This window comes from Hyaena hyaena, unplaced genomic scaffold, assembly GCF_003009895.1.
Source record: "Hyaena hyaena isolate Hyena2069 unplaced genomic scaffold, ASM300989v1 scaffold_602, whole genome shotgun sequence".
Classification (NCBI taxonomy): Eukaryota; Metazoa; Chordata; class Mammalia; order Carnivora; family Hyaenidae; genus Hyaena; species Hyaena hyaena.
The window spans coordinates 759,917-775,065 of NW_024081229.1; the positions used below are offsets into that span (position 1 = coordinate 759,917).

Below are 15,149 nucleotides of genomic sequence, written 5' to 3' on the forward strand. Positions count from 1 at the left end.
CCTTGGGGAAGAAACCTTGTAGTCTCTTAAGTCCTGGTTTCCACAGAGCAAGGAATCTCATGTTTTAATAAGAATATGAGGGAGGTGTGGGTTGGTGCAAGGTTAAAAGGGTAGATAAGCTGTCTTCCTTGATGACAGATAATGTAACCTCTCAGGGTCACATTGCTTCCTCAATGTGGATTTCCTGGTAAAACTGAGAAGGCATTATTATGCTGAGGGCAGTATTTGGGAAGGACAGAGAGGCACCCAGGTGACATCTGAATTACAGCTAAAAACAAGTCCCTATCCTTGTTTCCTATACACAGATATTTTTAGCAGACATAACACCACAATGTTTTAGAAACTACCCACTGAGACTTTTACAACGCTACACATCAGGTGATTGTTTCTTTGCACTAATATAGTCAAAAAAATTTTTAAAGAAACTATAGTTAACTATATATGCTCTAATTATGAACCAATTTGTTTTAATATGCTGCGTAATTCTGAATAGACTATGACTCATACATATAGGTAGCATAAGTCTCTGTAAGGTCTCACAATCTAGGCTGTAACTTTTTAGCATAAAATTACTTAACAATTTCCATTTACTGAACTCCTTGGCAGCATTATGTTCTAAAATGACTAATGAAAACTGAAGCTGCAAAACAAGAGGAAATTACATTTAATAAGTATACTCATGGTCATAGAAAATACATTTATGAAATCTTTATCTTCAATCTACAGAAACAAAAAACCAGTTCACACAGGAGAAAAGTCAAGGCATCGTTTTAATCCATCAAAATGGTGCAATTCTATTCATATTTACGTAGATGGTAAGCAAACACCTGGACAGTTCTAGAACTTTCACCTGTCAGGCATACACATCTTCAAATATACGGATACAAAAACACATTATTACATTGTGCCATTTCTCATATTGGTATAGGTAAAGTCAGTTGAGTGAAAACCCTTTACAAAATTTTCAAACTGTACTTCTCCGCATTCCCTTTACTTGAATTAACTAGGCTTGTGACACAAAAATAAAATGCCTAGTTCAAAAAAGGATAAATACATATCACATTTTAAGACTTAGCAATCAATAGCCATGGCAGTGACAATGGATTTAAGGTGGTACTCGTTAACTGGCAGGAGTTGGAAAACTCTGGGAGTGTTCGGATGGTCTCCATGACTGGCCAGGGTCCTGAACAGCAGGACAATGACCTATGCCAACACCAACAAAAACCGACCAACCAAAAATGCGACTCTGATTCTTCTGATACTTTAGAATAGAGACTCTCAAAGTGGGGTCCCCAAACCCAGTATCAGTATCAGAGAACCTGTTAGAAATGTACATTACTTAGTCCTGAGAACTGCTGAATGAGAAACTGTGAGGTGGGGCCCAGAAATCGGTTTTAATGAGCCCTCCAGATGACTTTAACGCACACTCCAGTGTGAGAACCACCAATCTGGAGGCTGTTCGTGACTTCTGTCCTTTAATTTAGAATAGGGATTCTGTTTGTTGCTGTTGTATCTCTCAGCCTGGGAACAGGTGCAGCAAACAATAGGCCCCTCAATACATACCTGTACAATCAATATATGGATATAGTACAATTTTGAATGACACGGTTCCCCTACAAATTCAATATGACTGAAAAAGTATTTTGTAGACACTCTGATTTCTATGTTCACTTTGCTGGACTGTGGACCAAGTCCGTGAACATGTAAATACTCTAACCAATTCTAAGAATTAGCATTATAAACTAAGTAATAACCATCGAGCAAGTTACTACTGCCTCCAACACTTCTAAAAAGATCACAAATTAAGAGAATCACCATGTGTGAAATTGTTTACTTTCTCTCATTACATAAAAAGACCAGACAACATTTGTAAATCCCAGCAATGTATCGCATTTGATACTGATTGTTATCTAATCTGAAAATACCGTTGAGGAAAAATTTATTCTGGTAAAACGTACAATAAAATAAGTCACTTGTGGAAAATAAATTGTTCAAATAAGAATACAAAAATTAAAATGGAAGTAATTCATAGGCCAAACATGGCAAATAGCAATATGGTGCGTGTATATATACATACATATATGTATGTATTTCTCCTAAATTCCAAAACATACACAAACTCTCACTGGATTCACAGAGGTCTGCTAGGTTTACATTTTGCATAATGAAGATGGAAAAAGGAAGAATATGTCTTAGAGATCCAGAGAGATGACACAAAACGTAATGGATTACCGTGGCTACTCCTTTAAGTTTTGAACCTACCTCATATACATATATTTCCTACGTTAAATACCTGAAATGATTTCAGAACTTGAAACAAACTTGAGATATCAATATCAGTTCCAGAGTCTTCAACACTACCAACAATACACATAAAGCATTTAAGAAACACAAGGTCCATTACATTACTACTCAACTAACGTTCATACCTTACTATACATGCAATGCAGGGCCCTCATTTTTAATGAATGAAAACCATTTCTTATTGACTATACTTTAAAAAGTTGAAAATTTAAAAATCATGTATTCAAACTAAATACACTTAATTCTACCTAATCCTACTAACTAGTCTTAACTTCGAGATGGAAGTGCCTTACTTGAAATTTGGATTATACTGTACAAAACAGAACTGAAATCTTGTGTACATATACAAGCAAAATACCATCTTTTAAAATCAACTCTTAATTCAGAAAGACAAATGTAACTCTAACTTAGGATTTATAGTCAATGAAATCTAGTCTCTGTTGCAAAGGAGGGAAGAGTTGGTACTGGTAATGGTGATTCAGCCATAAAACAATATCCTTGAAAAGTAATTTTTTAAAAAATTTTTAAATGTTTTATTTATTACTGAGAGAGGTCGAGACAGCGTGAGCAGGGGAGGGTCAGAGAGAGAGGGAGACACATCATTTGAAACAGGCTCCAGGCTCTTAACTAGCTGTCAGCACAGAGCCCAAAACGGGGCTCAAGCCCACGAACTGTGAGATCATGACCTGAGCTGAAGTCAGACGCTTAACCAACTGAGCCACCAGGCCAGGCACCCGAAAGATAATTTTTTAAAATGTGCACTATGAATTCTGGCTAGCTTACTTTAAGAAATGCAATACTCTCCATCTAGAAAATATAGGCCTCTCCTATTGAAAAGGAAAACAATACATCATAAAGTACATACTGCTGATTTCTACCAGGTATATAAAAAGATAATCAAATAGTAAGTTTAACCAAAAGGAACCCTTGGAGGTATTTATAACCTAAACATGATTTTATAGAAAAAGGCAATTAGCCAAGTAATATTCCCAAGGTAACTTTGTTCTGATTGGGCCTTTTTCAGTCTTGTAAGATTCAAACTTCAATCATCGATATTGCTACTCAGTAATCCAGTAAACAAAAGAAACTTTCAAAGTGTTTTTTCTATACTTAGAAGACAGGTGCTTTTGACAAATAAAAAGAGCTAATACAATATACAATGCATAAATACAGATCTTAATCAGATACTATTTAAAAATTTTAAGATTAGATACTATAAAAATAATGAAATTCTTCGCTATTTTCCCAGAGCGACATTTTATGAATTACCTGTCCACATTCACTGGGGAAGCTACATATGCTTCATTTTACACAACTGTGAATGAGCATACTAAAATGGTTTCCATCTTTAGAAATTTAGTTCTGAAGGATGTAGGAAAGGAAATAATGCTCTTGTAAAGTATAAAACTACTGAGGGCTCCTGGGTGTCTCCATCAGTTAAGCAACTGGCTCTTGATTTTGGCTCATGTCGTGATCTCAAGGGTTTGTGAGTTCGAGTCCTGCGTAGGGGCTCTGCACTGACAGTGCAAAGCTTCCTTGGGATACTCTCTCTGCCCCTTCTGCATCTCTCTCTGTCTCTCAAAATAAATAAGTTGACTTTAAAATAAAACTTTCAATTTATTTAATCATGCTTTGTTTAGGATGAAACAAACCCACATGAGTCTATACAACTTTGAAGGACTTGCTACTGTGAAGTAATTCCCAACTCCCCCGCCCCCTGCAAAAAGTCCATGTCTACAAATATCTACAAAGCAAGCACAGGAAAACACTTGCAACTGTCTAATCTAGGAGTTAGATATGCGGGTGTTCACTATCTTATTCTTGAAAACATTAAGTCTGACTTTTCAAATCATTACTACCGTCTCATATTTCAGGAATTTATCTTAACAGTATTAGACATGATAACACAACAGCACACACAAAACATTTAAATACCACAGTATTCCCCAGAAAATTTCCTCTTTTTATGCAAAATAATATGTTCCTTTGATCTGACTAGTTCCATTAGACAATAAATTTCAAACCTTTACAAAAAAAGCTTAAACATAAATTTGATCACATTCTTTCACAAGACATTTTCTTTCAATCACACCATGTGCCTTTCCTCATTCAGAATCTAGGCTGTAATTATCAACCAAATTCTAAAATATTAATTAGTGACTATTAACCATTCACGCTGATACTTAGCAATTATTACCGACTTCAAATATAAACACCAAGTTACTGAAATGTTCAACAAAGTATGTTTTTGAATTAAAATGAAAAGATATATAATTTCAATTAATACGATAAACAAGATCCAACATTTCATTACTGTTCTTATTGATATTTCTGTTTCTATTAAATGGCAATTCTGGTGAAAGCAGGTTACTTTTTCCCCAATATTACTGATGCTGTAGGGTTAAAAACAAGTATTGAAATCTCTTTTCTTGAGTGTTCATTATTCATTTTAAATAGAAAAACCTAAAAACTGAAAGAAAAACAAACTGAGATTTATGGAATATATGAGTGAACCAAAAGTTCTTTAAAAACTAGATCTGACAAGTTTATTTCTGAAACAAATAAAAATGGGGAAACTCTGATAAAATAATTAGGAAAATGGGTATTCTGTGCAAATTACATAATAATAATAGCATATGAAATCTAAATCCTATAGACTTTAAACTAAGTATTTCAAATCATGACACAAAAAGAAACATAATATTGTGATATTATTATATAATTCTAAGATTATTTCAAATTACATTATGGAAAGAATTATGGTAGCACGTGACAAATTCACACTTATTTTTAAAAGCTAATACTATTATTTATTTTTATATCTACTGCTTTTAAGCAAATGACATTAAAATATCTTCCCTGGTATGTATGCTAATTTACAAGAAAAAATAGTGAGTGAACCAGCCACAAAGTTGTTTATACGAAAACACTAAAAACTGAGTAACTAGAAGTTCACAGACGCTCCACTTGACTGTCACTCAGAAGCTGACTGTTCCCAGAGTAAACTTGGTAAGTACTGGAACAAAGATTTTCTTGATGCAGGGAAAAGGCTGTGTAGAACTCTGTTCTTGGAGCCAGAGCTGAGCCGGACACTAGAATGTTCACAAGATTAGGACATCACTTTGTGCACTGGCTTTCAAATGTTCTTGAATCAATGTTACAGAATTTCACAACCTTGGCCAAAGACAGCTTGGTATTAACATCTAAGGATCAAGCTTTTCCCACTAAAATTCACCTCTGAAGCAAAATTCAGTGCAAGAAATTACCTAAGGATTATATGGATAAAAATATAGATGATGGGAAAAGTATATTTAGGTGCAACAGATACCATTTAAAAATTATGGTTAATGTTAAAACTCCCTACACTCTAATTAATAAATTAATTCCACTCCCTGCCAACTCACGTACATGGAAAATTTGATGAGAATAGCCTTTAACAATTATTTTATAATCTCCAAATTGTTTTCAAAAATTTGCCAAAAACAAAAGCCTACATATACCACAAAGTTTAGAAAATAATTCCATCCATAATGCTGTCTAAAAAACAGAATGTGAAATAGTACACAAGAAAATTTTCACTGTTACAAAAGAATGAATCTCAGTTTTGCTTTATATGCAATTGCTTTTGTGTAACATTTTAAACTAGCAAATTTATTTTTTTCCAAAGTATGCTTTCCAGCATAAACATATACCATGCAAAAATGAGCTAATATTTACAAACTATTCATTTCAAAATAACACATTATTCTTCATGAAAATGCTAAAAGCATGATACGGTAACACACTGAAATGTTATGTGAAAAAAACTATGTTACGATCAATGGCATAACAATGCATTGATGCATTCAATTTGTGGTTTAAGGTGAATATTAATTCCTGAAATGTAATTTTAAATTAAACATGGCTAACATGCAAAATTTTAAATACAGCAAGGACTTTGTTTTAGAACAATTATAATGTGATAAAATCAGTTTCTCCCTAGTACTGAAAATCAAACTACAGGGATCTAATCCTATTCCAATGACCTTAGTTAGCCACATTCTCAAATTAATTCCCTATTTTCTTCCCCCTCGCCCCATCATCACTTGAACTGTGTTCCTTGGAAACAAACACAACTAGCCTGTCAGACAAGTTTTACTGGAGAAACTTACCCAACTATGGGAAGATATTTACACTGCAGTTAATCCATCTTGTGTACTTCTATAAAACAACGTTCTCAAGAAATGCCTAGTTTCTTCTAAATCACATCAAATCCTCATGTAACATCCAACCTCACAGTACTGTTTGATTGTAAGGAAATTTAAAGGGTAAGATCTAGATACTGACATCAAATAATGGCAGATAAGGTTAAAAATAAACAATATTTTATAAGCAAAAGAGATTTGCCTCCAAACAGTTTGTTTTTTCCAAGATTCAAAAGATTTATTTGAAAAAATCAGCACAGGACAAAGATATCCTTAATATTCCTTCTCAGATTTGAATATTCAGAATCTATATGAAATGTAGACAGCAACTCTGATTTCACAGAAAGAACATCAATGGTTTATACAAATGTAAACTCCCCTCCCCACCCTGCCCCAATATACTATTCTATCTACCCCTTATTGACATTAGCTTTCACTAAGCTTCTATCTTCAGTGCTACTTGCACAAACTAAAAAGCAGAAAATCATCTTCATTTTTAAATGGCTAGAATTAATTAAAGCAACCAAAGTACTACTGTTACAGCAAAGTTTAGTAAAACTATGAGAGAATACTAATACATTTGTAAATTATCCAAAATGATTTATTTATTGAGATTAGGTAACTACATAGACTTCACAGTTCTATGGCGTATTTATATTCAGCTAAAGTCACAAACACATTTTAACATTCACAATGATGAGCATCATCACCATTCTAATCTACAAAGCTTATGTATGAATAAAGGAAAATACAAAAACCTCAGGTTTTACAAAAGAAAAACTTTAAAGACTACATACATTAACAATAAAACCATTTCTTCCAGGTAACAGGTAAAAGTGTAAAGGCATACCATGGAGGTTTTTTTCTCTAAGTAGCCAGGAATGGAGGAATGTTTAATATCTACGACGCTTATTAGGGCCTTCGAAGTTGCCCCCTTGGCTTCCTCTACCAAATCCACCAGGACCACCACTAACAGGACCTACACCACTCATTGGTGCTTGAGGAGTTTCAGAACCTGCTCTACTCCCCATAGGTGAGCCCATCTGAGATGGTGGTCCTTGTTGAAATCTATCATTATGCTATAATACCACATAATAAATATGAAGTCCATTTGGAACACGCCAAATATTAAGTGACAAGAAAAATTGGCAAAATCCCAAGTGGTGGTGTCATGAAGTTCAGCAGAAAGTCCAGCAGAATCAGGATCACACATAGAAGGAAGAAAGGAGCAATTCAATTAGTTACTACGTTAAAAAAATAAATAAATAAAGCATCTGAAGAGTAACATATTGCTAATGCTATGCCCCAATTTCATGGGAAAAAAAAAATAAGAAGAGAATGCCATTTTAAACCTATTCAGTATTACAGTATTGTTCTAATCTTTTTTTTTTTTTTTTAAGTTTATACAGCATATAACTGAGCTGTGTAATAAAAAACACGTTTTTTTGAAACTCAAAGAAATAAAACTGGGGAGCAGCATCACATTGAAAAAGTATAAACATCTTAAAAATTTCAACAGCAATGTTTTTAACATACAAAGTACTAGCACAATCACACAAAGAGTTGTTCATTCTTGAAACTTTTCGGGTATTTTTCCAGAAAGACTATTAACGGGAAAATATAGTTTTCTTTAAAATTGACAACTTATTAACACGTATACTAGTAGCACAATTAAATATCTGAATCCTTTGCTTTGGAAAACTTTACATTAATAACCACATATGTTAATCTCAAACGTTGAACAGAACTCCCTATATGCAGTAGTAAAATGTCACTGTGAAAAAAAGTCAGAGGTGACATTTAAATAAAGGTTACAATTTCAGGAGGAAGGGTGGGAAAACGGGCAGTTAATATTACTTTAAGTTACTACTGATATGCTACACAAAACTTATCCAAAGCAGTCAAAGTTTTTACTAACTTTCAGACATTTTACTGTAAAATAAACCCTCCAGAGAAGGAAACAAATATACTAATATGCGCCATTTGATAATAGTAGATATTATGGCACTGCTTTTCTCTCTATGTATACTCATTAAAATAAAAAACTGTTACCATGACCAATTTTTCCAAAAATTTTAAAGATCTGCATTTAAAGTAAATAAATTTAAAACTGATGAAACACTGTATCCATCCATTCCAAGACGCCCATTTGCTTTTAGCCTCTCTGAAATCAGTATGGACTTAGAGCCGATGGCACATCTTAATTTAACTGCAGTGCTTTCTTTCTTAGCAGCAATGGCGCCTTAACACTTGCTGTGGTAGTTCTGAAACAAAACTGCCTTCCAAACTATAGAATCAATTTTCCTTTACTAAATGTTACTTAGAACAATCATTAACAAAACCCAAATGGAAAAATGTTTTGCCAACCAAAAGCCTCATTTAAATAGTGACAGACTTAAAATGAGAAAAGTTATCAGTCTTGCTACTGATACTCAAATAAAATAATAACTACTACTGGAAAATTTTGCTTTTATAATTAACCCACACAAAGATATCTTCACACTCTCAAACCAACACATAAAACTTTTTACTTTAAGTTTTATAACAAATATTAATTAGTAATCCTATAAAAAGATTGCAAAATGTAAATTTAAAATATATTTTACAACCTCAAAGTATATTATTTTATAGTTCTAAACTTTCTGAAATTAATCATAAGTGATCTTTCATTAAAAAATATTTACAGAAAATTGTGTTTTCACACATACTGAAGTTTTATTCCCCACCAAAGGTAAGGAGTCCACACAGGAAAAGAACACAATCTTAAAGTCTTGACCTTCTCACTGAATACTGGTAGGAGGTGGATACAAACTGAAAGCAATATAAAAATAACTATAATTAAAATGTGTATTTGCCATATACTTGAGTACAAAAGCATGCCATGATTGGTAATCCTAATTCTTCTGAGATTTAAAAATTGCCTCTCATAAGTCAACATGTAACTCCACAAAATTACTTTTCCTTCCGTGGATACTGATCTTTACCGCCAAAATAAATGATGCCAAATTATGTTAAGTGTGAAGTTATCTTTGGGGCAGAAAAGTATATATTATTGAATATAATCAAAATAATGTTGATGATACATTACCACTGCTCCATTATCTGGCATCATTGGAGTTCCCATATTTGCAGCTCCTTCTGGTCCCATGGCAGGACCAGGACCCATTGGTGGGCCAGGTATAGTTCCTCTGTTGTTCATATTCATACCCATCATTGGAGGAGGACCTTGGTTACCAGCAGGTGCTGGGCTAAATGCATCTACGCAAAACAATCTATACTTAGAGCTGTCCTATCTTAGTTTAGTAAATATTAAAAATTTAACAATACTTATGCAAACTACATACAAAGACTATTATCAAAATCAGTTTCCTTCTTGGAGAATGGATACTCAATAATCTACTCTGTAACGGTGCATTACTACCTACACTATAGATTTTCATCCCCAAATCAAATGTACATAAAACAAGTGAGACAACTATCAATTATTTTAGGACATTTGAGACTGTCAAGGCTTGAAACTTTTTATTTAAAAAAATGAGTATTATTTGCTATAGTCTGCTTTTTAACCAAGTACTCCCTTACAATGGTGACTATACTCTACAAGCTTAAATTAACAGCAAAGAATTAGCACTTTGGAAACTACAAATAAATATATAAAGTTCACCAATATTGACTTCTTTATTTTTATGTAAGTTACTGAATATATTCCAAAATTATAGAAAATACTGTTTCTTTAACTTTATGCAGAAATAGGGATTCTAAACAACAAAAACTAAAAGGCTCATCGTGAGAAAGCTTATTTTTAAAAAACAACTACAACCAAATATAGATAAAATATTAATAGAGCTATCCAAATTTTCTCGACATCCTAAAATTCTGGAAATAGGGACAATTAGATATACTTCAAATTTTTTTTTAAATCAAAAAGATATCCACCTGGCCTCATGTTAATTGCAATAATGGTTGAACTGTAATTACTCTAATTACAATGTCTCAAATACAACATTTTTAGGTATCTTCTTTGAATTTTGTTAAAGTACTCATACTTTTTTTTCATCAAAAGTTCGTAACAAATACTGACTCTAACTTAAAGACTTTTCTTCTAGTATTTCTTTCGATAGGTCAATTTTAAGACACTTAGAACTCAATTTCTCAAAAACACATTGTAACAGGAGTTGACATTGTCATTCAAACCCACAACTCTAACACAGTATCTTAAGGCAGCTGAAATTGTACATATGACTAAGCCCAGGGAGCAGCTGAGAGGAAAAAGTCTTACTCCCTACTTGTCCGTGGCAATATGCTACTGACTCTCAATTCAACCCCCAGGAACCTAGCCACTTCACGGGGAAGATTATTTCCTTAATCCCAAAATGTTCTTGCTGATAAATCTGTAACTATCCAAGAATATTTCTATTCCCTTAGCATAGCAGAATTCCACATCTTGGGGCATCTGCGCGGCTCAGTCAATTAAGTGGCTGACTTCAGCTCAGGTCATAAACTCACAATCCATGAGTTCGAGCCCCGCGTCGGGCTCTGTGCTGACAGCTCAGAGCCTGGAGCTGCTTCAGATTCTGTGTCTCCCCCTCTCTCTGCCCCTACCCCACACTTTGTCTCTGAAAAATGAATAAATCTTTAAAAAAAAAACTTTTAGAAAAATTAAATTAAGAAAAGATTTCCACAACATCTCTCACATGGAATTGAGGAAGAATGGAGACATTATCTGTAAGGAATCTTATTAGCTTTCCCTAGAAGAACAGATCAGAAGGACTAGGTTTACTTCTCTTTTAATAAAATGTAATTGTAACACTTGTAAAATTCAAATCTAGCTATAAAACTATGGGTACAATAAAAAAATCAAAGTAACATTTCTAGCTATCTGTAGAGTATTATTTCTAGTAATTAAACTTTCTCTCATACAGCTACAGTTAAACCAAATTTAGAGATCTAAGAAATGTTCTTAGAATTATCTGGTTCCCTAAAAAGCAGTTTTATAATCTGTGATTCTCTTGATAAACACACTGGTGATACACCCAAAAGTCTACTTCCACAATCCATTAACATAACTTGATAGGACATAACAATTTATTGATTCAACAGTAACATTCAAATGCATGATAATGGTTCATAACTTAAGTAAACCATTAGGATAAAGTCTCAGACTGAATGAAATGTTAAATGGAGAAAATTAAGTGGACTGGATTTTACAAGAGTTAAGAAAGTACTCGACTGTAATATGGATCAATGGTAAAATAAAATGCCCTAAAAAACTTGAATTCCCTTAAGTTCTTAGTAAGTAATCTAAAAATATTTTTTAATTATTCTTCTGATAAAGTTGCTATTTAAGCAACCAGAATGTTTTCAGGGTCTCTGCACACTGGAAATAATTCATTAGTTTCTGTATTAATGACAAGTTAATAATTATAATGGGATTTCAAGGTGCCTACAATCCATAATCTCACACTTATAACCCTTAAAACCTCCTGGACTATATTATACACCTTCTATGGTTTACTTTGAAAAAAACTTAAAATTGAACTTCTTGTATACAACTCTGCCTCCAGAATTTATTTACTAGAACTAAGCCTGAAGAACTTCTGTATTCTATGTTCACTAATTATTTCATGTATCCATCGTAGCTAACTTCACAATAAAGTAAGGGCAATGTTTCATGCTTCCTTTGTAGACCAGAAATGCTCAGTAACTTCTTACTGGGAGGTAAGAAAAGTGACCAAGTAAACAGCAATAAACAATTTTAGATGATTTAACTGCAAGTAGTAAAGAAACAGGCATGAGAAGTAAGGGGGAAAAGACTGATCACAGAAAAAGCTCATTCCAGATATTAGATGCTTTAAGATTTTCTTTATACACCACATATTCGAAGTACAATCTGGATTTTCTCAGTGGGTGTATATGTTATACAGTAATATAATCTTCACATTATGTTATGTAAAGATTTAATTTCATGACAGCTTCTGTGGGACAATATGAAATGAACATATAAAAAATTTTATCTAATTTTTAAATGTATGACATCTCAAATTTAAAAAGACCTACAAAGCATCCCACACTTATTTCCCTTCACCTTAGTCATTTGATACAGTAACCCTCACTAGGAGACATGCTAAGGCAGGCACTTTCTTAAAACCTTTACATCAACTCTAAAGATAGGAGTTAGCCTAAATGTATACGACACACCTCATTTCCTAAACATGTCACAGATACCTTTAAACAATGTACTTCTGTGCATAAAATCAAAGGACACGGCAAAGTAAGTTAAACATTCAGTAAAATGAGTAAAAATAACTCCAGTTACACAAACGGTCACCTTACCAAGAGAAATTTATACTTTGAAAAAGTTTAAAGACACTACAAACTCAGGAACTTTTGATTTCTAAGGTAAAAAAGCCAATTTGAAAGAATGAAATTTGATTTTTAAAAAATGCAACATAGCTGCATTCCACCACGTAATTAATGACTGAACCAGTTTCAGGCTGTATCAAAACCTGGTTACAGGTTTCTTTCATTTTATCTATTAAAGTTTAATATACCCTTTAGCCATCAAGTAAACAAAATGAAAATGGTCTTTTTAGGCATATTACTTTTAATGTACTTTTTAAAAAATTACTAAATATATGAGATTTAACCATTATAAATGTTGGTTCCAAATTTTAGATTGTTACTGATCTGTAGATACCACAAACAGCACGTACAGTTCCCCAAAGAATTACAAGTTACAAAAGGCTTTTGCTTCAAATCCCTACCTCCCATGTTTATTGCTCCACGGGGACCCATATCACCCATTCTCATTTCCTGTTCTCTCTGTAAGTAAGCATAGTTGTCACAGTCAACCTATCGATCTTATGACTTTACATTTCCCATCTAAAATCAGAAAGAAAAGAATCAATTGGGACATCACTTTCCATTAAAAAAATAAATTTTTCCAACATCACTTATTTAATAACACTGAAAAGAAACTTTCTTCTCCCAGGTACGATATGCTTTAGAGCACTGTTTATACTGCTAGATAATACTGTCAGATACACACATTCTACCACAGATGTTTTAATGTTCTTATTTCAATAGCTCAAAGACACATGGCTAGATTCCAAAAAAAGAAAAATCTAGCATTAATAACCACCAGAGCCCATTACCTTTCCTCCCATGTCACTTAAGTCTTAAAACAGAAATGATCATTACCCCTTTTATATTCAAATGTATTCAAACATCCAACACAAACAGCTGTGGGCACTAAGCTTAAAATTAAGTTATAGACAATTTTCATTTTAGAAATACTATAAAACACACCTGCACTTTTATTCAAATACTCAAGCACTGTTTCACCCAAGATATGACCTATAGATTAGGCCATGAAAATCTCTCCAACACACAAACAATTATTAAAAATTCAACACAGCACTGCGTCCGTTTTGGAAATCTAAATAAAAGTGTTATTACACAGTGGTCAAGTTCTGAAACAAAATGCTAAGGTTAAAAGTGATGCAAAAGGTCATGCAAATGACAAAATGTTTTAATTCCAGTAAAATTCAACTGTTTCTAAAAAACTTTATTTACTAACAGTAGTTATATAGAATTAACTTCAATAAAATTTCTAGGTGAAATTACTCAACATACTGTGACTGAAATTTGCACTAGTATTTAATGATCTTTTCCACTACCAAATCACTGTTAAATCTTAAAACATATTCTAAGACAACTGTAGCAATGTCTACATCTTTAAAAAGCATAATTTTTACGATTTAAAAGCAATTTTATTAAAATGTGCTTAAAATTCCTTAGTAATACAAAATACCAGTGAAAGCACCTATAGAAGCTAAAAATAATTTTTTAAAAGGCCTATGGTAGATAATGCCATTAAGCAGCAAATCAACTGCCCAAATCTAACCTAATAGACATGCATTTAAAAAAAAAAAAAAAAAACCACTTTGAAGCTGTGTTACAAGAAAAACATTACTTACACAGCATCATGAAGAAATGTTTTATCATATTACTTAGAAAATGTAAATCCCAAATCTGTCTCAAAGCTAGGTTTTCTAAACTTTCCAAAAAACAAAATTGTTTCTTCTCATAAAACTTTTGGCTAGTGATGGACACTACTGACTAGCAAAAGAGCTAGACTATTTTATAGAATGGATTTCTGATGAAGTTCTGTGGAAAATATTATTTGATGATCATATGTACTACTATCATCAATAAATCAAACCAAGCTGTCATTTCATCACCGAAATGTGGACTGCTGCAGCATACCCAAACTCTTCCAGGTATTAGTTACAGCAGATACTGGTTATTGAAAAGCTGGTTCTATTTCACCACCACAATAAAATACATGGATTTTTTTTGATCATGACATTTTTCCGGAATGAGGGCTTAATGTGTGTTTTTACTTTTGGATTTGCCTTTAACTATTAAAGATGAGGAATGCAATATCTAACCACTAAAATGGTAATTATGATAGTCTTACTGATTGAGACTTTTTCAAATCTCCCTTATAAATCCTGACATGCTAACTGGATGTCTGTGATGCAAGGAGGAGCAAGGAGGGGAACAACTTTTTTATTATCTCCTTACAATTTCAGCTTTACCTATCACTTTCCAAAATAACAATGTTTAGCTTTATAATTCACAAAGTACTTTTAGAAA

At 32.9% G+C, this 15,149-nt stretch overlaps 1 protein-coding gene across 1 annotated transcript in view; it reads right to left on the reverse strand.

The window, feature by feature from the left end:
- Positions 1–7,071: 7,071 nt before the first annotated feature.
- Positions 7,072–15,149, reverse strand: part of PSPC1 (paraspeckle component 1) — a 72,744-nt gene continuing 64,666 nt past the window's right edge. Inside the window, exons 7-9 of the mRNA XM_039256933.1 lie at positions 13,253–13,310; positions 9,577–9,746; positions 7,072–7,567 (exon numbers count right to left, since the gene is read on the reverse strand). Of these exons, the coding sequence (XP_039112864.1) occupies positions 7,382–7,567; positions 9,577–9,746; positions 13,253–13,310 (414 nt within the window). The 3' untranslated portion in view covers positions 7,072–7,381. The remainder of the gene's footprint in view (positions 7,568–9,576; positions 9,747–13,252; positions 13,311–15,149) is intronic.